This window comes from Kryptolebias marmoratus, linkage group LG8 (assembly GCF_001649575.2).
Source record: "Kryptolebias marmoratus isolate JLee-2015 linkage group LG8, ASM164957v2, whole genome shotgun sequence".
Taxonomy (NCBI): domain Eukaryota; kingdom Metazoa; phylum Chordata; class Actinopteri; order Cyprinodontiformes; family Rivulidae; genus Kryptolebias; species Kryptolebias marmoratus.
Genome location: NC_051437.1, coordinates 14,065,372 through 14,089,455, shown reverse-complemented (window position 1 = coordinate 14,089,455; position 24,084 = coordinate 14,065,372). Strand labels below are relative to the sequence as shown.

Here is a 24,084-nt window from a genome sequence, read left to right as displayed (position 1 = left end):
GGTATCTATGGGTGTTACATCTCAGACTTTCTGTATTTTGTCCACCACCATCGTGCTCGGTTGGTTTTATCAATTTGTCTTCATTCACTTAAACTTAAAAGAAGAAAACTTGTACCTGTATACCAACACTGGACGCCTTTTTTATTTTTAATGTAAAAATATGAAGATACAGATTTAAATCTTTAGATGTATTGCGCAAAAATTCAGCAAGAAAAGTAGAGATATTTCACTATTTTAATTTGCAATGGAATTCTTGCATTTGTGGTCATATAATTTTGAAGTTTTAATTAGACTAAAATACAATTTTGAAGTTTTTTTATTTTTTATTTGAGTAGGATATCAAACTTTTTGCGCTGCTGTTTTATCTTGTTTTGAATAGGACGAAAAGCCCCGCCCCTTGCAGCCCCTGTCGGTTTTCTGTTTCCTTGGTAACGACGCCGATAACTTTCAGGAAAAACTGAGCAAGTTAACGGAAGCTACAAACCAACGCCCCGAAGTGTGATTATACTGGATGAAAGAACGGGTAAAGTGGTGTTTAGGCTATTTGTTACTCTTTTATTTATTTATTTATTGTTTTATTTTACAAATTTCACTTCACTGCCTGGGGAAAATATCATGTTTTAGCTAAGTGACTACGTTAGCTTAACTGGAATTAGAGGAAACGTACTCGTTGCTAATACTTTCCGTTTTCTCTCTTTTTTAAATATTTTTAAATGGCGTTTTCCCTTTGTATTTTCTTAGCAGTGCCCTGTTGTTAGGAATGGCTTCCTCTCAGGGAAACTTTACACCGGTGGCGTTCACGCCAAAACCTCCAGCTCTGCCCCCGATTGGAGGAACGCGGCGAAGCAGTGATGTGGAAAAGGCCGTCAAAGCAAAGAAGGAAATGGAGGAGAAGTTAAAGGCTCACGGGAAGCTGCTGAAACACAGAAGGAGCAAAGTGCGGCAGAACCAACTCCACATGATATTGTACGCTTTCCCCTTCTTTGCTTTCTCAGAGAGTAAATCACAGAGCCTTTGTGTTTCCTTAGGTTTGTCAGTTTACTTTGCATTATGACTTACAGGGTCTCCAGAGCCATGGAGGATTACAGACAGAGCCAAGAGAGGGGAGCTGTGCACAGTCTTTTACCAGAACCACAGTTTCCATCTACTGTATGACATCTATTTTTCTATGCATTTTCTTATACCTGCTTCTCCTTTCTGTGTCACGAGGAGCGGGTGCCTATCTCCAGCAATCATTGTGCAAGAGGCAGGGGACACCCTGGACAGGTCGCGAGTTCAATTCCAGGTCCACATAGAGACAAACGAGACAAACAACCGTTCACACACTCACTCACACCTAGGGACAACTACACTAACATGCATGTTTTTGGGCTGTGGGAGGAACCCAGAGTACACTCATGTCACCACAGGGAGGACATGCAAACTCCACCCAGAAAGACCCAGCCTGGGAAGCAATCCTGTAACCTTCCTGCTGGGTGGAAGACCGAAGAAGTAACCTAAGAAGCTATGTACAGCACATGCACAGGATCCCAAAGTCATGTTTTGAAGAAATAGATGATGCGTCTCTCAGGTCCTGTGCCTGATTTTGCTAATATTCTTTATTTTTTCTACTCATTTGATCATTTACTATATGTCAAGCTTCCAGCTAATAGCTCTTTGGGATTCACCTTGTTGTTTATTTTTTTTAACAAATATATTAATTTAAGTAAATCAGTGAGAGCAAATTGTATTTTAATGACAGGCTGCTAGGAAGCAAAATATAAAAAAATGAAGGGCAGCTCAAAACTTTTGCACGTTATTAGAAACTGTAAAAATTTGTTCTGTTTGATAACGTTTTTTTTCCAACTTCACAGATGATTAGCGAGAAGCGGAAAAGAATGGTATGTTTATTTTGTAGTGTTACATTTATTAGCTAAAGGGCATGTTTTGGGGGTGTTTCACACTTTTAATACTTTACTTTTTTCACCATTTGAAGATGAACTACAGTTTCCTAAAGCGCTGCATAGAGAGCCGACCCTACGCTCCGATCCAGAAGCAGTGGCTGGACTCGATTGTAGCCCGAGTCCCACCTAAACTGAAGGAGAGCCCTGAAATGAATAAACTTCTGCAGGAGCTGTGCGTGGAAGTCAGCGAGGAGTTCCACAATGTGATAGTCAGGCACACAGGTATCACCAGTTGTTTGCAATGTGTGAATGTGCCGGACTCATTCAGTATTTTAGTTTTTAAAGTAAGTGTTTGTCACACTGCATCCCAGCATCAGTTCTAATGAATAGACTAGTAGACATTTGTTCAGGCATTATTGGAAAAAATGCTTTAATTTCTGTAATTACAAAGTGAAAGTGATGGAAAGGATAAATGTATTATATTAGGTGCATTACTTTTAGTTTTTTATGACTGTATTTTTTGAGGCATTGGAGGCAACAGGACACATTTAGAACAGATCAGTTCTCTTTGAGAAGAACGTTCTTCATGGTCACAGCGGTTTTGATACTTGCATGCTCTTTGCAGAGTTTGAATGAAGTATTAATTCACATTTGTTATTTTTAGTGGACACGGTTTTAAAGAACCCTCAGCAACAAGAACAGAGCTCAACAATGCAGAAGATTTCTCAACCAGAGTGAGTTTCCAGTTTGCGCGTCTGCACCCAAACAAACGCTGATTCCTTTTTTGATGCCCAGTTTAAGAAAATTTGTTGATCTTTTGCAGTACTCTTGACTTCTCCAAACCGTGGCATGATAACTTTGTAAAAAGCTGCAAGATAATAAAAGCCCATTTGCACATTCTGCATCCCGTGATGCAAACTTTGCTGGATATCGGCGACTCAACATTTTCTGAACTGCTCCTTGTCAATGTGTCAGGATTCAGGTAAGTCAAAGACAAACAGACAAGCACATAGGCTGGCCCCTCTGCTTGATTTGCTTTCTTTTCTAACATTAATTTGGCCTTCTATATTGTCAAAGAGCTTTAGGACCTTTGGAATATAAAAGCTTACAGTATAAAGCAGCCATGATGCGTAAGACGAGAGAAGATTGTATCATGAATACATGGTACCCGAAAATCATCCACTTGTTAACAAATGATAAAATACCAAAAAGAGTTAAAGCTGAGAAAATGGATTCCTTTTATAACTGCGCATCGACCCTCATTTCCAATCAGGTAAGATGATAGCTGCTCTGTATTTCCTTTTTTTTTTTTTTTTTTTAAAGTCACTTTTTAAACTTTCCCTTTAAATCAAAAACGGTGTGTGTATCTAAACTACACAATCAGAATTTTCTTCTTTACATTCCCAGCTGAAATCGGTCCTCCAGGCAAATGTAGAGAAGTTTGTCAGTGTCTTTGATTCCGACAATCATCACTGCTTGCCAGTCTTCCGTATGGCTTTAACATTTGACGATGACAAGATGGAAATCTACCCCACCCTCCAAGATTTGGAAGACTCCGTTTTGGAGATCCTTAACTCCATAGCAAATACACTGCAGGTAAAGTTTATCATTTGAAGAGCTTTTTAAAAAAAATTTAGTCTTTTTTAAATGTATGTGTAGCCAGTATTGACATCGACTCTATCAAATTTATTCACAGAGAATACAAACTGTGCAGTCATGGTTGGCACAGACCTCAACTTCATTTGTTGATGCCAGTGTGCCCGATCAGGTCCTGACTTGGGCTCGGGTCGCTGTGAAGAATGCCCTGCACAAAAACCTAGAGGAACCTGACCAGCATTTAAAGAGCTATGGTGACGTACTTCAACTCTTTTGCTAAAATCCGTCATTTTTTTTATTACTTATCAGTTTAGTTCATTTCTGGAATTTTGTTGTTTATTTTGTAGTGAACAGCTATGACTGGCTTGTGAATGGCACCGCTCAGAGTAAAGTGGACACATTTATGAAGGAGGAGCACTCTTTTAACGAGTACACTAAGGTGAATTCAGTTTGTATGTGATATACACCTCATTGTGGCTTGAATGTGTTTAACCTTTTGTTTCCTGATCACTGTCAATATGATATGTGCTCTTGCAAGCAAGTGGAGGAGTTTTATATGCTGTCCAAGGAGATTAGCAGGCTCCCATCAAAACTCTACTTCCCGATGGTCCTACTAGACTGCGAGGAGCTGAAACAAGGCCTCGCCAACAAAGCTAAAATCTATGCTGAAATGCTTCTGAAGAAACTCGTCACTACACACCGAGAGCAAAATTTACTGTAGGTCACTTTCTCTAACAATTTTCATCAGAGTTGTCACTCCGTTTAAATTGTTCACCTTTTTGAAGTGGTCCTTTTTTGTGTCTGCCCCAAGGATCTGTTCTGAATTTGAAGTCATCCAAAAGAAAGCTCTGGAAGTCCCAGAAAACACAGAGGACATTGCTCAGATGGAAGAATACATCAAGTCTACCAAAACAAAGGGTGTTGCAGAACTAAATGAAAAAATAAAGGTGAATAGCCGGATGACTGCGTCTATTTGTTGGGTTTTAGATAAAAGCGTATTCTGTCTGACATCGTTCTGAACCACAATATGCTCTGGCAGGAAGCGTGCGACAGACTCCTCTACCTTTTGAATGTCCACATCTTCGAGCCGGAAGATTTGGAGCTGAATTCCACTGTATTTCTCTGGCCGGAAAACATCCCGCATGCCTTCGAGCTCAATGATGAGGTGAAGCTCCCGTGTCTTTTTTTTTTAGTACACAATCGAATTGACTTTTTATGTCAGTGATCTGCTTCTGAACATTTGCATTATTTTCACAGGTGCTACAAAAGGCTAAGGAGAAAGGAGAGAAAGAGCTGATTGCCAAAAGGGAAAAATTAATGGTGGAACTGGAAGTGTTGGGCCGCAGGATAGAGGAGTTCCCACAATACTCGGAGCTGGACAGAATGCAGCAGGTACAGTCAGTACTGTCAGGTGACCCTCGAGACAGAGTTTGTATTTGTTTTACCATGAAAGGTTGTAGGACTGAGACTAGCTGTGTACTTTTACTCATGCTTGTGCTACGCTAAGCTAACTGGCTGCTGGCTGCTTTGTGTTCTAGTAATCCTTGTTTTAAGTTTTATGCTAATTAAGACATTTTTAACACGCTCCAGCAATGCAGATGGAAAGTTGTGTTTTTGAGACCAAGAGTCTCTGAAATTCACAGAATTTTAATCTCACTGTTGATATGTGTTATTTCTTTTTGAACAGTATGTTGCAGACATTAGAAAAGTTCAGAAACTTCTCCAGGATGCCGAGGAGGCTATTGTCCTAATCAATAAGGAGGAGGCTTTTTACAAATGGGACTTAACATCTTACCCAGAAGTTGAAGTCCTCAAAGAGAGTATCGAGCCATATCAGAAGCTGTTTGGGTTCGTCCTGAAGTGGCAGCGCACAGAAAACAGGTCTGATTTCATTCGGTGAAATGTTGTGTTTCGATTTCAACAACACCTGATTAGAAACCTTTGCCGTCTCTGTGAGTAGATGGATGGATGGCCCTTTCCTGGAACTAGATGGGGAAAGCATGGAAGTCCAAGTGGATGAGTTCTACAGGGAGATCTTCAAGACGCTGAAGTTCTTCCAGCAGAAGCAGATTAAGGCTGCGCAAGAGATGGAAAAGATCTCTGGGAAGAGAAGAGGAAGTTCTACTGAGGAAGATCCAAAGACTCAGGAGAGTCCAACAGCAGCTTTGGGCTCCACTGCAACGGAGCAGATTAAGGCTTCACAAGAGATGGACGACATCTCTAGGAAGACAAGACAAAGTACTGGTGAAGAAGATCTGAAAAAACAGGAGAGTCCAACAGTAGTTTTGTGCTCTACTGTAATGAAACAGATCAAAATGTTCAAGGTAATTTATGCAACAAATACTTAAAATGTGTTCATGAACGTCTTCGTGGTAACTGAAGTGTTTTCTTTTTTTTTACTAAACTACTGTTCAGTTTTAAATCAGTATATGCTTGTGCTAACAGGACTTCATCCCTGTGGTGTCCATCTTGTGCAACCCTGGTATTAGAAATCGTCACTGGGATCTCATGTCAGAGATAGTTGGATATGACCTCACTCCTGACTCTCGCACAACGCTACGGAAAGTCCTCAAACAAAACCTAGCCCCTTTCCTGAATGACTTTGAATCTATTAGTGCTGCTGCTAGTAAGGTGGGAATTTCTGAAATATCCTGTTCTTTTTTATGACTAAGTCTTTGTTTTAAATGCCGTTTGTCCTCACTGTGTTTCCTTGCAGGAGTTTTCTCTGGAGAAGGCCATGCAAACCATGGTACATATTTGGGATGGCATTTCCTTCCACCATCAACCTTACAGGGAAACCGGTGTTTCCATCTTGACCGCCTTGGATGATATCCAGACAATGTTAGATGACCAGATTGTAAAGACTCAAACAATGAGGGGCTCCCCATTCATCAAACCCTTTGAAAAGGAAATCAAGGTTAGCTTCAACTTTTACAGAGCCAAACTGCATAAAGCATACTAGATTTTACTAGGGTATTTCTCAAGTCTTTTTTTACACTCAGTTCTGCATAGATTGTTCTGTGTTTTGTAGCAATGGGAGGAGCGCCTGCTTCACATCCAGGAAACCATAGATGAGTGGCTGAAGGTACAGGCCCAGTGGCTCTACCTGGAGCCCATCTTTTCATCCCAGGACATCATGCAGCAGATTCCAGAAGAAGGGAGACTTTTCCAAACTGTTGACAAAAACTGGAAAGAGATCATGAGGCACTGTGTTAAGGATCCTAAGGTAATAATAATAATAAAAAAAAACATAAATATGTTTGTTTTTTGTTCTTGAAGTACGCCATTTTAATCACCTAAATATCTGTAACTATAGGTTCTGCCAGCAACCTCTTTACCTGGTTTGCTAGGAAAACTGCAAGATTCCAACACCTACCTTGACAGCATCATGAAAGGCTTGAATGCCTACCTGGAGAAGAAACGTCTCTTTTTCCCTCGGTAAACAAACTAACAAAAAAACAAAACATTTAGCTGAAATTTTTAATTCAGTTCATTACAAATATGACAGATTTTGATATTCGCTGCTAACCTCGTGTCAGGTTCTTCTTCTTGTCCAACGACGAAATGCTTGAGATTCTTTCTGAGACTAAGGACCCTCTGCGAGTTCAGCCCCATCTGAAGAAGTGCTTTGAGGGTATTTCCAAACTGGACTTCTTACCCAATCTGGAGATCCAGGCAAGGCAGTTAAAAAAAAAAAACACACCTATTGTTATGTGACATTGCGCGTGATCAGCTTCCACTGAGCTGCGTACGGTTCCTGCTCAGGCCATGTACAGCAGTGAAGGGGAGCGTGTCGAGCTAATCCAACACATTTCTACGTCTGAAGCCAAAGGAGCTGTGGAGAAGTGGCTGGTGCAGGTGGAGGATGTGATGGTGCGCAGCGTCAGAGATGTTGTGGCCCGCTCCAGGGTGGTGAGATCACTATACCATACACTTTAAATAATAAGGGGTTTGGTAAGTTTATGTTGTGTAGGTGTCATATGATAATCTTTCTAATGTGAGATCCTTCTCATGTTGTGGACAGGCCTATGCTGAGACAACACGGGACCAGTGGGTCAAGGAGTGGCCTGGTCAGGTGGTCATCTGCACCTCGCAGATCTTTTGGACTTTAGAGGTTCATGAGGCCATCAGAGCAGGGGGCGATGTGAGTCTTTAAATGTTTTACTCACTTTTGGTTTATTCTTTTTGAATACTTAAAACATGACACACTGAAGTGATTTTTAGAATTTTTTAGAACCAACCAAAAGAAAAAAAAAATCTAGCCTAATAGAAATAAATATTACAGATGATTCATTTAAAAAAATGGATAATTTTATAATAGAAGTACTAAGCAGTAATTTTTTTCAATCATTACTAATTGACTTCATTATTTTTTTAACAAGTTGGAAACCACAGTAGTGGTACCTTGAGAGAAAAAATAATTATGCAGTAAAATGTTCTGCTCTCTGTAGGGTATAAAGAACTACTATCAGCAACTCCAAAATCAACTGAATGACATTATAAAGCTGGTGAGAGGAAAACTGGCCAAGCAAACACGCATAACTCTGGGAGCGCTCGTCACAATTGATGTTCACGCCAGGGATGTAGTCATGGAGCTTATTGAGAAAGGTAACTCGGATCCGAAAGGATTAAAATGCTTAATAAAAGTGCAGCGATGTTCAGCATGCAGAAACAGTCCACATGTTGCTGTTTTTTTCAAAAGGTGTATCTCATGAAACGGATTTCCAGTGGCTAGCCCAGCTTCGTTATTACTGGAGCAACGACAACGTTCGCGTTCGCATAATCAACTGTGACGTGAAATACGCCTATGAGTACCTGGGCAACTCTCCGCGTCTGGTCATCACTCCTCTGACTGACCGATGTTACCGAACCTTGGTAAAAAAACAAAAAACAACCAAGTACATTTTGATATTGTCTCCTAAATACTATGTGTTTAAGGAACCTTGAATATGAATATATCTGAAAAAAATATTCAATAAGAATTTGCCACCGTTTTAGATTGGAGCTTTCTACCTGAATTTGGGGGGTGCACCTGAGGGTCCAGCAGGAACAGGAAAGACTGAAACCACTAAAGATTTAGCCAAGGCTCTTGCTGTGCAGTGTGTGGTGTTTAACTGTTCAGATGGACTGGACTATCTTGCTATGGGAAAGGTACCAGGCACTGAAATATCCAAAAATATTTATTTATATATTTATATATATATATATATTTATTTATTTATTGTCTCTGTTCCAAATATACAACAAATTTCTATCCTAATGTGTATTGTAATGCAATTTATTGTAGTTCTTTAAAGGTTTAGCTTCATCTGGAGCATGGGCGTGCTTTGATGAATTCAACCGTATTGAGCTCGAAGTGCTGTCGGTGGTAGCGCAGCAGGTTCTGTGCATCCAGAGGGCCATCGAGCAGAAACTGGAGTACTTTGACTTTGAGGGAACCACACTTAAACTCAACCCCAACTGCTTTGTGTCCATAACAATGAACCCCGGCTACGCAGGGCGCTCCGAACTCCCTGACAACCTCAAGGTGTTTTAAAAGAAAGCATTGAAAGCATTTCATTTTCATTGACAATTTTGATTACTCTTATCATTTTTTATTTTTATTTATCTTTTAAATCATTCACATTAGCGTACACACTGATGTACCAAAACCAGTTTGGTGTAATTGAACAGAAGTACAGAATGTATCCTTTTTTTGGTCTGTATGCAGGTGTTGTTTCGAACAGTGGCCATGATGGTTCCAAACTATGCTCTGATTGCAGAGATCTCTCTGTATTCGTACGGCTTCCTCAATGCCAAACCGCTGTCAATAAAGATTGTGATGACCTACAGGCTTTGCTCAGAACAGCTCTCCTCGCAGTTTCATTATGATTACGGTATGAGGGCTGTCAAAGCAGTACTTGTCGCTGCAGGAAACCTCAAGCTCAAATATCCTGACGAGAATGAAGACATTCTGGTAACTCTTCAAAATTTATTTGATTTATTAAACCTCAGCCCTCATTGTGAACTTTAGTTGTCAATAGATTTGCACTTTAACATCCTTTGGACTTGTTTTTTCTTATTTTGTTAAATGCAGCTCCTGAGATCCATAAAGGACGTTAATGAGCCCAAGTTCCTCTCCCACGATATTCCGCTGTTCAACGGAATCACCAGCGATCTGTTCCCAGGCATTTCTCTTCCTAAGGCTGACTATCAGGTTGTATTTGCTTTTTTTGTTGGCTGATAGTTCCCTTGCTGTTATTCATCTCATAGTGTGTTTTACAACCAGTATTTTTGTCTTATATCTGTCAGCTGTTCTTAGAGGCTGCCGAAGAATGCTGTAAAAATCACAATGTGCAGCCAACACAGGTCTTCTTACAGAAGATGATCCAGACATATGAGATGATGATAGTTAGACATGGGTATGTTCTGTTCAGGCTTTTATTCGACTGTGTTTTTGTATACTACTTGCCATGTTTCCAGTTGTACTTACGTATGTAATCTGAAGAAAATCACACCATGATGGTCTTTTCCAGGTTTATGTTGGTGGGAGAGCCCTTTGCTGGAAAGACAAAGGTGCTGCATGTTCTAGCAGACACTCTGACTCTCATGAATGACAAAGGGTATGGAGCAGAAGAAAAGGTCATCTTCAGGACGATGAATCCAAAGTCCATCACAATGGGACAGCTCTTTGGGCAATTTGACCTAGTTTCCCATGAGGTAAGCGTGTGCCTTCCATTAACTGTATTTCTTGATAGAGTGATCATTTTATTTCTGGTATTAAGGTACAACTAGAACAGCATGATGGCCACTCTTGTTCTATTTTTTTTGCTCACTCGTTGACTTTCCCTTTTTAGTGGACAGATGGGATTGTGGCCAACACATTTCGTGAGTTTGCATTAGCTGACACACCAGATCGCAAGTGGGTGGTGTTTGATGGTCCCATAGATACACTGTGGATTGAGAGTATGAACACTGTGCTGGATGACAACAAAAAAGTACTTAACATTCAGTGAAATGTTTGATACTTAAGCCTATATGTTCTCCATATACTTCCGTAACTTACTTTTTGTTGCCGTACTGTTCATTTACAGTTGTGTCTAATGAGTGGTGAAATCATTCAGATGTCAAGTCAGATGAGTCTGATTTTTGAAGCCATGGATTTATCCCAAGCCTCTGTGAGTAAAATCTTTGGAGTTAAGGCAATTTTATGCAAATTTATTCACTGTAATTTTTCAACTGGCGAAAGGTTGCAGTTGCACATTTTTATTCTTAGTTGTACCAGCAATTTATAAAGTTGTTATGTTGTGTTATTTAGATTTTTTAAATTAATTTTTTATGTTTCCTCAGCCTGCCACAGTCAGTCGATGTGGTATGATCTACATGGAACCCTCTCAGCTGGGCTGGAAGCCTTTGGTGATCTCCTGGATGAACACTCTTCCCGAAGCTCTGCAGAGCCCAGACAACCACTCTCTACTGCTGGAGCTCTTCCACTGGCTCCTTCCGCCCACCCTTACAAAGCTACGAAAACACTGCCGAGTGAGTGACTCCCTGAGCTTCAAAACATTCCATGCGTGAACATACATGAAACATTTAGAAGTTTTAATTGATATTAAGGATGTGGAAGATTTGTGATGTTTGATTGTTGGTTTGTTCGCAGGAAGTTGTTCCAACAAGCAACAGTAACAATGTGGTGTCCCTGTGTCGACTGTTTGAGATGCTTCTCACTGAACCAGTGAAGATAAATCCTGGAGATACAAATATTCGCACCTGGATCATGGTAAAATAACAATTTATTTTGTCATTTCTATTCCTATCTTAACCGTATTTTTTCTAAATATTGGATTAGCTAAGGACGTTAAAAAGTTAAACCTTCTCCTCCTTATGTGAACTTTTTGGTGAAATTATCTCCTTTCTTGTGTATTCTTCTTCTTGCTCGCAGGCAGCGTTTGCCTTCTCCCTGGTCTGGTCTGTGGGGGGTGCCTGTGATGCAGACAGCAGAGAGAGGTTTAGTGAGTTCTTCAGGTTGACCGTTTCAGGAAAAGCAAAGGAAAATCCAATCCCTGAAACAGTGGGAAAATGGCCGTGTCCAATGGATAAGAAAGGCCTAGTTTATGATTACTTTTATGAGGTGATAAGTTTTCTCGTTACTCAGAAATGTTTTACTTGTGTTAAGTCAGAAAGCCTTAATGTCATCTCCTGCACAGTTTAAAGGAAAAGGCAGATGGATTCACTGGAATGAGGCAATTAAGAATATCAACCTTGGAGACAAAAACACCAAAGTGCAGGAGATCATTGTTCCCACTATAGACACAGTTCGCTACACTTACCTAATGGACCTTTGCATCAACCATGGAGTGTAAGTATTCTCAAATAATTACAGTCAAATTAATCAATAAATAAATGATACTGTATGCATGTGTTATAGTATTTAACATGCATTTATTTACATGTGCACATAATTTTATGTATAACAGTTAACTTCATAAAATTGATTTTTTTTTGTATGTTTTGTTCTGCTGATTAAGTCCTCCTCTGTTTGTTGGTCCTACTGGCACCGGGAAGTCTGTATATGTGAAGGAGAAACTCATGAATAATCTAGACAAAGACAGTTTTCTTCCATTCTTTATCAACTTCTCAGCTCGAACAAGTGCAAACCAAACCCAGGTTAGTTTTAGTGAAATGACAATAAAATATGTATTTAAAATAAATAAATAAACTTGATCACTTAAAAATGCTATAAAATAGAATTTCAACAAAAAACTATTTCAATATTCTACGGTTTACTATGTACTTCACATGTTTTTCAGAATATCATCGTTTCCAGATTGGATAAGAGAAAGAAAGGTGTTTTTGGCCCTCCCATGGGGAAAAAGTGTGTCATCTTTGTCGATGATATGAACATGCCTGCACTGGAACAGTTTGGGGCGCAGCCTCCTGTGGAGCTTCTTCGACAGTTCATAGACCACGGAAACTGGTAAAGTGTCTCATATTAGAGGGCAATTTAAAATTTTTAAAATACATATGTAATGAATATCTTCATAGAAAAGGTAGAACTCAGTTTTGATGCCTTGGCAGGTACGACCTCAAGGACACGTCCAAGATCAGTCTTGTGGATCTCCAGCTCATCTCAGCAATGGGGCCCCCTGGTGGTGGAAGAAATGCTGTAACTTCTCGTTTTCTGCGGCATTTTAACATTTTCAGCATAAATCCCTTCAGTGACGATACCATGGTTCAGATTTTCTCCAACATTGTGGACTTCCATCTGAAACGCAGCATGTTCCCTCCCGAATGTTTTACTGTCGGCAACCAAATAGTGACGGCTACGATGGAAGTGAGTTCTTGCAGGAGTATTAACATGAATACTCAAAATCAGCAGGAGGTTATGGTGTTTGTAAGTCATTTTTTAACCTGTTGTTATTTCCTAAAGGTGTACAAGAAAGCCATGAAAAACCTGCTGCCCACACCAGCAAAGTCTCACTACACATTCAACCTGCGAGATTTCTCTCGCGTCATTCAAGGCTGCCTGCTGCTGAAGAAGGAGTCTCTGGAACACAAGCAGACTATGATACGGTTGTTTGTCCACGAGGTCTTCCGTGTCTACTACGACCGTCTGGTGGATGACAAAGACAGAGCGTGGCTCTTCAAGCTGATGAACGGCATCCTCAAAGATCATTTCAAAGAGTCCTTTGAGCAGGTCTTTGACCACCTGAAACAAGGCAGTAAAGTAAGTCAGGATTCAGTTTTTCCTACTGTAGTAACATCATTTTCACTATTGGTGTGTAAGCAGTAGATGTAGATGATGTTAAGGTAAATAAAATTGTAACATAACATCACAAGGATGCATTTAGGCAGCTGTGCATGTGTTAAATTGAGCTATCCGCATTTCCCCTCTTTTCAGCTGGTAGAGGAAGACATGAGAAATCTTCTCTTTGGTGACTACATGAACCCTGACCTCGAGGATGATGAGCGCTTATACGCTGAGGTGCCCTCAGTGGATACGTTTGCTGAGGTGGTGGAGTCGTGTCTCGAAGAGTACAACCAGATGCACAAGAATCGAATGAACCTAGTCATCTTCCGGTAATCTGTTTTGATTGCAGCATTTGAAATGTGAAGTTGTTGTACTAATCCAGCAGGTTTTCCTGAAACAAGAATATACTTGCAACTAACTTGATATGTGTAGAGGAATTTCGAAAGGTGCTTTTATAATGTTGACAAGGCATATATTGTGTTCAGTTGAGGAAATAATCTGTTTCATATAGGTATGTCCTGGAGCATTTGTCCCGTATAAGCCGGGTGTTAAAGCAGCCAGGAGGCAATGCTCTGCTAGTGGGAGTGGGGGGCAGCGGACGCCAGTCCATCACCCGTCTGGCTACATCAATGGCTCATATGACCATGTTCCAGCCTGAAATCTCTAAGAGTTACGGCATGACAGAGTGGAGGGATGACCTCAAGGTTAGCCGGATAGTTTTAAGACGTCTGTGACATTTTATCAATTTTGTGTCATTAGTCCTGTTAAATCTGTTAAATCAGACATACGGGATGTGGCTCATTTGAAAAACTTAAAATTTATTGAACTAGAATAAATTGCTTTGGACTGAACTGTATGTTGTTCTGTTTGAATGCAAACTTGTTCATGGCTTCCACAGCTTCCTAAGAGGATTCGCTGTGAATTGGCTCTGTACAGGTCGAGTGAGATTAAATTAGATGACATTTTTCTGATTTTCTGCAGATGCTGCTGAAGAATGCTGGGGTTAAAGGACAGAAGACAGTGTTCCTGCTAACTGATGCTCAGATCAAAGATGAGGCCTTTCTGGAAGATGTGGACAGCGTCCTGAACACAGGAGAGGTGCCTAATCTGTTTGCTGTAGACGAGAAGCAGGAGATCATGGAGGTAGCCCCTTTTTTAAATTCTTAAACAGATTTTTATTCCTTCATTACAGATCCATTTCTTCTTTAAAGAGATTGTCTAGCCTACATTTAAATTGATTCCTTCCTTATTTCTTTTTCTTTAGACAATACGCCCCGTTGCTCAGGCTGGTAATAAGAATTTGGAGCTGAGCCCCTTGACTCTGTTTGCCTTCTTCGTGGCTCGCTGTCGAGAAAACCTACACATAGTTGTTGCCTTCAGTCCCATTGGAAACGCCTTTCGAAATCGCCTGCGCCAGTTTCCATCTCTTATTAACTGCTGTACTATTGACTGGTATCAGGTAATTTGTGAATGTAAAAAGGCGTCCATTTACAAAATGTTTGCAAAAGGATGTATTGTATATAACAGGTGCTAAAACATGAAAAAACAATGTTTACTAGAATTAATTGTTGCTGAAACAAAAATAATGGTAAAAAGTGACTACTTGACGTAACACTCAGTATTTATGTTTTTTAATTTATGCTCCTGTGTATCAATGCTCATTCTCTCTGTGTCCTGACAGCCATGGCCGGAAGAAGCTCTTGAGCGAGTGGCCAACTCCTTCTTGGAATCACTGGAGATGAGTGAAAATGAAAGGCAGGAGGTCGTACCGATCTGCAAAACGTTTCACACCTCTGCCAAACAACTCTCGCAAAGGTAAGACGGTGGTTCTGTCTAACTTCTGTATTCAGGGGTGAAACGAATACAAGCGCCTAACGATGCTGCTTGTTTTAATTTCAGATTCCTCACTGAACTAGGTCGCCCTAATTATGTGACTCCTGCATCCTACCTGGAGCTGATTGCAGCTTTCCGTCTACTGCTCACCCAGAAAAGAGACACTGTCATGAAGGCAAAACAGAGGTATACCAATGGTCTGGATAAACTTGCCTTTGCCGAATCTCAGGTATGTGAAGTTCCATTTTTACCAGAGTTGTTTCGCTCTTTTTTTTAGTTGGATGTTTTTAAAAGACTAAATGTTGCCACATGTTAGTCTAACAATGTCTTTTTTTTTGTAGGTTGCTGAGATGAAAAAGGAACTAGTTGATCTGCAACCCAAACTGGAACAGGCAAAGATAGACAACACCAAAATGATGAAGGTGAGTACAAACGAGTACTGTATTTCATCTCTACATCAACTCTGACATTTGTTTAAATGATATAAAGTACACCAAATTCAAAAAATTTAATTTTTATTATGGGATTTTTCAGGTGATTGAACAGGAGTCTGTGGAAGTGGAAGCCAAAAGTAAAGTTGTGCGAGCGGATGAAGAGGCAGCAACTATTAAAGCCACTGAGGCTCAGGCTCTGAAGAATGAGTGTGAGAGCGACTTGGCTGAAGCCATCCCTGCTCTGGAGGCCGCTCTCTCTGCCTTGAACACATTAAAAGTGAATTTTCCTTCAACTGTAGCCGCTTCTGGAACAACTGAACATATTGAGATTATTGCTGTTCCAACAACAGATTAATGGAAAGCGTTTTATTTCAGCCCTCTGATGTCACCATTGTGAAAGCGATGAAAAATCCACCTTCAGGAGTGAAGCTGGTGATGGCAGCTGTATGTGTGATGAAGGACATAAAACCAGATAAGATAGCTGACCCTGCTGGGACCGGGAAAAAGGTTAGACTGAGTATAAACACATCTCTTTAAGAATAGCTACCTTTTTATTAGTCGCTGAAACACCATCAAAACTCATCAACTTTTTTTCATGGTCTTTTTTTAAGCTTCCTTTTTATGCTCTTATAACTTACATTGCAATGTGCTTTCTTGTATAGATTTTGGATTACTGGGGTCCAAGCAAGAAGCTACTGGGTGATATGAACTTTTTACGGGATCTTAAAGAGTACGACAAAGACAATATTCCTGTGAGTGTCAGGAAATTTTTTATTTTTTTCCACAGATAGTAAAGTAACAAACATTTTTACATTGTCTCAACCTATGAAACATTTGGTTTGCAGGTTCCCGTGATGCAAAAAATCCGTAGTGAGTACATGACTAATCCTGACTTTGATCCCAGCATTGTGGCCAAGGCCTCCTCTGCAGCAGAAGGTCTGTGCAAGTGGATCAAAGCGATGGAAGTTTATGATAGGGTGGCAAAGGTGCAGCGTTTTTGTTATCTGTTTAGATTTCCTCAGCCTTTTTCTTATGACTTGTACCAACAGCTGCTTGTAGATTGTTGCTTGTTCCTAAACCTCAACGAGTCACTTCGGTCTTTAGGTTGTAGCGCCTAAAAAGGCCAATCTTGCAGAGGCACAGGAGTCCCTGGGTGTTACCAGGGCCCTGCTGGATCAGAAGAGAAATGAGTTAAAAGAGGTTGAGGACCGCTTGGCTGCACTTCAGAAAACCTTTGAGGAGAAGACGGAGGAGAAGGCCCAGCTGGAGTTCCAAGTAGATTTGTGCGCAAAGAAGCTGGAGAGAGCTGAAAAGCTCATCGGCGGTCTGGGTGGAGAGAAGACCAGGTCATGATGAGGCTCATAGCTATTCATTTAGTAATATTTGCAACTGGAAGAATAAAAAATTGGGATATATTTGATTAATCTTTCCTTAGATGGTCAAAAGCGGCAGATGACCTGCAGAACACCTACGACAACTTGACTGGGGACGTTCTTATCTCTGCTGGAGTCATCGCCTACTTGGGAGCTTTCACTGCTGGTTTCAGACAGAGCTGCACTAAGTTATGGACCGGTCTCTGCCAGGTAAACGTTTTCCATTCATCCTTTCTATTGTCACTTTTTTTTCTAAGCTTACACACGTGTAATTGAACATTATCCATCTTTTGTCCTAATTAAATGCTCCCAGTCTAAAAATATCCCGTCCTCAGACGACTTCTCTCTCAGTAAAACTCTGGGAGATCCCATAAAAATCAGGGCTTGGAACATCGCAGGCCTCCCCAGTGACTCTTTCTCCATCGACAACGGTGTCATTGTCAGTAACTCACGTAGATGGTGAGTGTGGTTTTCTGAAACGCACTGTTCATTTGTCAAATACTGGCTTTCTGCTTGAAGTTGTACAAAACATTCTTCCTTATAAATTATTTATGTGTGTGTTTTCCTTTTAGGCCTTTGATGATTGATCCTCAGGGTCAAGCCAACAAGTGGGTGAAGAATTCAGAAAAGGACAATAACCTGAGTGTAGTCAAGTTAACAGATGCAGACTACATAAGAACTTTAGAAAACTGCATTCAGTTTGGAACACCGTTGCTGCTGGAGAACGTAGGGGAAGAGCTGGACCCTTCTCTGGAGCCGCTGCTGCTTAAACAAACCTTCAAACAAGGTACTGTGAGCGTGACTGTGTAAGAGGAAGGTCTGGAATAAAAATCAAAGTTTACAAAGGTTCTGTTCACCTAGGTGGTGTGGATTGCATCCGTCTTGGTGAGAGCGTGATCGAGTACTCGGCTGATTTCCGTTTCTACATCACCACTAAGCTCAGGAACCCACACTACCTACCAGAACTGGCCACCAAAGTGTCTTTGCTCAATTTTATGATCACACCAGAGGGATTGGAGGACCAGCTGCTGGGGATTGTAGTAGCGAAGGAGAGGTTGGGCTCTCTCTTATGTCAGAGAAATATGTTAAATACAGTGGGTTTGCTTGTAGCACCACTCACTTGCTCCGGTTTTTACAGGCCAGAACTAGAAGAGGAGAGAAATGCTCTAATCCTGCAGTCAGCTGACAATAAGAGGCAGCTCAAGGAAATTGAGGACAAAATACTGGAAACTCTGCAATCTTCTGAGGGAAACATCCTGGAGGATGAGAGTGCCATTCAGATTCTAGACTCTGCTAAACTCATGTCCAACGAGATTACCAAGAAACAGCAGGTGGGAACTGTTAATAAATGTCAGACCGAGAAGGTGAATTTGATGACCCTTATATATATGATGTCATAACATTTTGCTGTTTACATATTTTCAAGATTGCAGAGAAAACAGAGATCAAGATTGCCGAGTCTAGAGAAGGTTACAGACCTATTTCCAAGCATTCATCTATCCTGTTCTTCAGTATTGCTGATTTGACCAACATAGACCCCATGTACCAATACTCTCTCAGCTGGTTCGTCAACCTCTACATTAACTCTATTCAAGACAGGTGGGTAACGCACATTAAAGGTATTTTGCTTTCCCCCGAAAGCTGAAATGCTAATCTGTTCAGGCTCTGTTTGTACCAACAGTTTAATGCATTTTGTCTACAATTTCCACACAAAATAAACAGAAATTAGACATCTTTAAGACAGAAACTCACCTGGTTGACAGATATGTGTCTGCTAACAGTACATTGAAGTCCAAACTAACCTTACTGTTTCTTAGTTTTAAACAGTTTTAGAAACAAAAAAACAGATTAATTTATACATGTAATATTCATTTTTGTACTAAACTTCTACTCTAATGTAGTACTAGTAGACACAATAAGTTGCATTGTATCACAGGCACATATAAATAAGCACTCAGGTATTTGGAGAATCAGTTACTACGTTTTAAAATGGTTATATTATGGTTTAAAACTCTGTAGTCAGTTATTATTGCTTTTCTGATTTTTTTTTTAAATGTTTTTCTTTTTATTCATTAGTAACAAGTCCAAGATTCTGGAGCGGAGGCTTCAATATTTAATTGATCACTTCACCTATAACTTGTATTGCAACGTCTGTCGGTCTCTCTTTGAGAAAGACAAACTCCTCTTCTCCTTCCTCCTCTGCTGCAATTTGCTGCTGTAAGTGGTTTAGCTGTTTCAACAATCACACAAAAGCCCATTAAGCCATTAAAAACAATCATGTGTCATTTTAGTACAATGTTTTGTCATCCATTATTATATCTTTTTTTAGAGCAAAGGGCGAGATTGAATACCAGGACTTCATGTTTTTGCTAACTGGGGGGGTGGGCCTGCAGAACACCATTCCTAACCCAGACCCCAGCTGGCTACAGGATAAGAGCTGGGAAGAAATCTGCAGAGCAAGTGAACTGCCAGGCTTACAGGGAATAAAGTACAACGCAATACTCACTCAAACAAATGAGTCTTTATGACTTATTTCAATTTACTCCTCCCTTTTTGTGTTTTCCAATGTTATTTATTTTCAAGCAGTAGATTGATTTGTTATTTACTTCACAGAGAGGCTTTCATGAAGAGTCCAGCTGACTTTAAGCCTGTTTATGACAGCAAAGAGCCATGCAGTGTTGGACTGCCGGCACCATGGTCTGACCGTCTCAGTAACCTGCAGAAAATGATCATTATTCGCTGTCTCAGGCCTGACAAGATACTCCCAGCTGTCACTAAATATGTGACTTACAATCTGGGTAAGAAATTTGTTCAACCCCCTCCCTTTGACTTGAGCAAGAGCTACCTGGACTCCAACTGCACCATCCCGCTGGTGTTTGTTCTTTCTCCAGGAGCAGATCCCATGGCTAGTAAGTACTTCCTTTTCTGTGACTGTAATTTTCAAGAAGCTCCCTTGCAATGAAAGTCATGAAAAATAACAACGTCTTTTCATAGGTTTATTAAAGTTCGCCAGCGACAAGAAAATGAGTGAAGCTAAGTTCCAGTCTATCTCTCTGGGTCAGGGCCAGGGGCCCATAGCTGCAAGAATGATATCCACAGCCAGGCAGGACGGGACATGGGTCTGTTTGCAGAACTGTCACCTGGCCGTTTCGTGGATGTCCGCTCTGGAGAAAATCTGTGAGGACTTCAGTCCTGCAACATGCCACCAAGATTTCCGCCTCTGGCTCACAAGTTACCCTTCATCCAAGGTAAAACCTGCCTCAGCACATTTGTTTGAAAAAAAACAAAACAAATTTAAGCAGCCAGGCAGAGCTTTCATTTGATTATATTTTATTTTGTACAAGAATTTGCAATATGTAGAATTTTTTTTTTTTTTTTAATGTTTGAATTCAGTTTCCAGTGACCATCCTGCAGAATGGGGTAAAAATGACGAACGAGCCTCCGACAGGACTTCGTCTCAACCTGCTGCAGTCTTACTTGTCAGATCCTGTTTCTGACCCAAACTTCTTCAATAACTGCCCCAATAAGGAGCTGGTGAGTTAAGCTCACGTTTACATTTTCTCTCACGGAGAGGCATGTTCTCTGACTTGTAGATTTCTTTTAACCAGGTTTGGGAAAAGCTCCTGTTTGGACTGTGCTTCTTCCACGCTCTTGTTCAGGAGAGGAAAAAGTTCGGTCCGCTGGGCTGGAACATTCCCTACGGCTTTAACGAGTCTGACCTTCGTATAAGCATCAGACAGCTTCAGGTATTTAGTTGAGCTCTCGGTTGTGAAGTTGCCACCATTACAAAATTTAGAGCACATTTGGTTTCTTTTCTGTTTAGCTGTTTATAAATGAATATAATGAGGTGCCCTTGGAGGCCATCACATACCTGACTGGAGAGTGTAACTACGGGGGTCGTGTGACAGACGACTGGGATCGGCGGCTCCTGCTGACTATCTTGGCTGATTTCTACAACAAGGACATTATTGAGACGTTTCGCTACCCTTTGTCACCCAGTGGTGAATACTTTACCCCACCTAAATCTAGCTATGAAGACTACGTTCTTTTCATTAAGGTAAAAAAAAAAAACTCCATGAAGATGAATGTTTTTTTCTTTTTTTTCTTTGTTTTTACAACTGAGTTACAATGCATTTTTGTTTTCCAGACTCTTCCATTCAGCCAGAATCCAGAAGTGTTTGGGATGCATGAAAATGTCGACATTTCTAAAGATCTGCAGCAAACAAAACTGCTGTTCGATTCACTGCTTCTCACCCAGGGTGGAGGAGCTATGGGTGGGCCCAGTTCTGGAAGTGACCACACCCTGTACGACATCGCAAATGACATCCTTACCAAGGTCTGACCAATTAAATCTCTTCTTACTTTCAGATGGATTTTTTTAGATGTTAGTACGAGTCGAGAAATGTTGATGTTGGTCAGTTAGGGTACTGTGGTAACATCTGAACATATATAGGTGGTTTGTATCCTCGCTAAAGTGTTTCAACAATTATTAAATAGATTTCTGTGGCGTCTGGTTCACATATCCAATAATGTTGAGAATCTCTCAATTTACTAAATAACACTATCATCTCATTAAGATTGATTTTGCTTCTTGGCCACAGCTAAATAGCTTTATATCAGCAAAAGCAAAAAAAGAAGTACTTATGACTGTATTTTTCTTTTACTAAGACTGTGACACTATTACATAAAAATGAAATCATCGAATCAAAACAATGTTTATAAATAACGCAGAAGATTATAAAGTTTTAAAAAAGAACAAAAAGAAAAAGAAGAAAAGGTAAATACTGGAATAATAGTATACCGATAAGTACTTCCTTATGGCCGGCACATTTCAAAGACCGAGTCAAGAGGGATAATCCCAGGCCTGAGATTAGATCTCTTATTTTGGAGGAATGTTTGACAGATTACTAAAAAAAAACTTAAACTTATTTTAATAGAATTTATTTTAAATCTTAAAAACAGCATCAGTCAGTCAGAAAGAATATCTGTGATAACAGAAACTATTCTTTTTTAAGATCATATTTTCTATTTCTGTCAGTGAATTTCAGGGATTAATTAAACTGTATTGGCAGTGCACGTGGCTGTAAAGTTTATTTTAAAGTAGCTTAGATCTGATTAAATATATTATCAGAATCACAGCTGTTGTTGACTGAGCCATTACTTATAATGTTCTTAACTCAAGCATTTAGGATCAGACTCAGGATTATGACTGAGAGCATACATAAGTAGTGACATAGAGCTGTTTTAGTGAATGTTATTGGAAACAAATGTCAGCATTGAAAGTATTTTTATAATTAATTATTGCTTTTGTTTCATATTCTTAATGTACTGTACATTTCTAACTTTCACATGCGCTTCTCCCACCAGCTCCCAGCTAACTTTGACACTGAAGCGGCTCTCTTGAAGTTTCCGGTTCTCTACAAAGAAAGCATGAACACTGTTCTCGTCCAAGAAATGGAGCGATACAACACGTATGAAGACACAGACCAGTGATTTAACCACGAGCCATAACCATCAGTCAACGTGTACGTCTCAAACTGCTGTTTGTTTGTTTGTTTCTCAGGCTGTGTGGCACTATTCGTGTGAGTCTCCAGAACCTCCTAAAAGCTATTAAGGGCTTGGTGGTGATGGATTCAGAGCTGGAGGCAGTCGCAGGCAATTTGGTCGTGGGCAAGGTCCCAGAAAAATGGGCCAAGCGCTCCTACCCGAGTCTCAAGCCTCTGGGTAGTTACATAAATGACTTTCTCTCAAGGCTCAGGTTTTTACAGGTGGGAAAAATTCAATGGCTTCACAGGATAAAAGTATGACAAGTCTCATTTAGACAAGAAGCACACTGCAGCTTTTCCTCCTGTTTTCACCTTCACTTTGTGTGCCTGAAGGTTTGGTATGAAACCAGAAAGCCACGTGTGTTCTGGCTGTCCGGCTTCTTCTTCACACAGGCCTTCTTAACCGGAGCCATGCAGAACTACGCCAGGAAATACCACGTCCCCATTGATCTGCTAGGCTTTGATTTTGAGGTATGAAGACTCAATCTATAAACCTTTTGTCTCTGAATGTATTTCCCCTCTTTGCCCTAAGAATGTGATTTAAAAAAAAAAAAATCCAGGTTCTTCCAATTGATGCGTCAGAAACAGAACCCGAAGACGGCGTTTACATTAACGGCTTGTTTCTTGATGGAGCTCGATGGGACAAAGAAAGGTAATAAGAAGTAGATTAAGAGAAGTAACAGCAGAATCAAAAGCCTAGTTTTAGAGCTGCACAACAAAACACTTTAAGGAATCAAATATGTGCTAAAAGTACAAAGTAAAAGCTAAGAATTATGTTGGAAAACTTTATGAAAGCAGACTGGGAGCACTGGAAAGGTGCCTTGTAGTGCCATGAGTGGTTTCTCTTTTGCTGGGCCTCTTTGGAAACTAAAGCTCTTTAGAGAAACATGTTTGAATGTAAATGTAAGAAAGTTTGTTTATCTCTTCACTGACATATAAAGGTAAGGTATTTTATTTATGCATTTCTGTTTTCTGTTGTTTTAAACCTCACTACATTTTTAGCAGGAAACATTCATCATAGTACTTCTTTGCTACCTGTTGTTTGTACAATTTCTAACCTGTAATATTGTGACAATTGTAGTTTTATTTCTTCCACTATCAGTAAAATGCAGCCAAACATAAGATGTCTTAGTTTTTTTTTTTCTATCAGTGGCGTTCTGGCTGAGCAGCACCCCAAAGTACTGTTTGACTCGATGCCCATCATTTGGATAAAACCCAGTAAGTATTACCTTACTCTCTTTTTGGACAGAACCCAAATTTCAAATTTGTGACAATTTCAGTTTACATCATTCATATTTCAGGAGTTTCTCACCGATGTTGTTTAACTTCCTGGTATATCATATCTAATTTCTTCTTCTTTTTTGTTTTCTTTTACACAGCTGAAAAGAAGAGCACTGATGAACCCCAGGCGCTGTATGTTTGTCCTCTTTATAAGACCAGTGAGAGGAAGGGCACGCTCTCCACTACAGGCCACTCCACCAATTTTGTAATTTCCATGGTGCTGCCCACCAGCAAGCGCCCGCAGCACTGGGTGAAGCGCGGCGTGGCCATGCTCTGCCAGCTTGATGACTGAGATCAGACGACACGCTGCTGGAGACTCAAGCACTTCATAATACCACTTGCATTTATTGTTATTATTTAACTTTATTCTGAAGCAATTCAAAAATAAACATGAAACCTTAAAAAAAA

At 40.2% G+C, this 24,084-nt stretch overlaps 1 protein-coding gene across 1 annotated transcript; it reads left to right on the top strand.

Moving 5' to 3' along the window:
- Positions 1-400: 400 nt before the first annotated feature.
- dnah12 (dynein, axonemal, heavy chain 12) lies at positions 401-24,084 on the top strand. The gene is made up of 74 exons (XM_017415183.3): positions 401-523; positions 742-966; positions 1,062-1,149; positions 1,854-1,880; positions 1,976-2,165; positions 2,548-2,617; positions 2,707-2,865; positions 2,961-3,156; positions 3,291-3,479; positions 3,580-3,733; positions 3,827-3,918; positions 4,018-4,196; positions 4,291-4,426; positions 4,519-4,644; positions 4,737-4,871; positions 5,167-5,360; positions 5,440-5,803; positions 5,925-6,110; positions 6,196-6,396; positions 6,511-6,705; positions 6,796-6,917; positions 7,019-7,154; positions 7,245-7,391; positions 7,504-7,623; positions 7,931-8,087; positions 8,182-8,354; positions 8,478-8,630; positions 8,767-9,006; positions 9,190-9,435; positions 9,556-9,675; positions 9,771-9,880; positions 9,995-10,178; positions 10,316-10,456; positions 10,553-10,636; positions 10,809-10,997; positions 11,119-11,238; positions 11,401-11,589; positions 11,666-11,817; positions 11,987-12,125; positions 12,269-12,435; positions 12,537-12,792; positions 12,889-13,185; positions 13,360-13,538; positions 13,721-13,913; positions 14,191-14,352; positions 14,474-14,668; positions 14,891-15,024; positions 15,109-15,271; positions 15,384-15,464; positions 15,577-15,753; positions 15,852-15,983; positions 16,139-16,228; positions 16,322-16,462; positions 16,581-16,822; positions 16,912-17,059; positions 17,163-17,308; positions 17,422-17,636; positions 17,711-17,903; positions 17,988-18,180; positions 18,276-18,448; positions 18,926-19,066; positions 19,179-19,337; positions 19,463-19,758; positions 19,844-20,097; positions 20,243-20,383; positions 20,458-20,595; positions 20,673-20,906; positions 20,997-21,185; positions 22,217-22,320; positions 22,413-22,617; positions 22,729-22,866; positions 22,956-23,047; positions 23,546-23,613; positions 23,775-24,084. The coding sequence occupies exons 2-74, from the start codon at positions 761-763 to the stop codon at positions 23,966-23,968; spliced, it is 12,039 nt and encodes a 4,012-aa protein (XP_017270672.1). The 5' UTR covers positions 401-523; positions 742-760; the 3' UTR covers positions 23,969-24,084.

Bases quoted from the DNA above. Each gene is read 5' to 3' on its own strand.
- dnah12 (XM_017415183.3), top strand. From the start codon at position 761: ATGGCTTCCTCTCAGGGAAACTTTACACCGGTGGCGTTCACGCCAAAA. The intron at 9,676-9,770 runs GTTGTATTTGCT...TATATCTGTCAG, and splicing joins TTCCTAAGGCTGACTATCAG to CTGTTCTTAGAGGCTGCCGA. The intron at 17,309-17,421 runs GTGAGTGTGGTT...TTTTCCTTTTAG, and splicing joins GTCAGTAACTCACGTAGATG to GCCTTTGATGATTGATCCTC.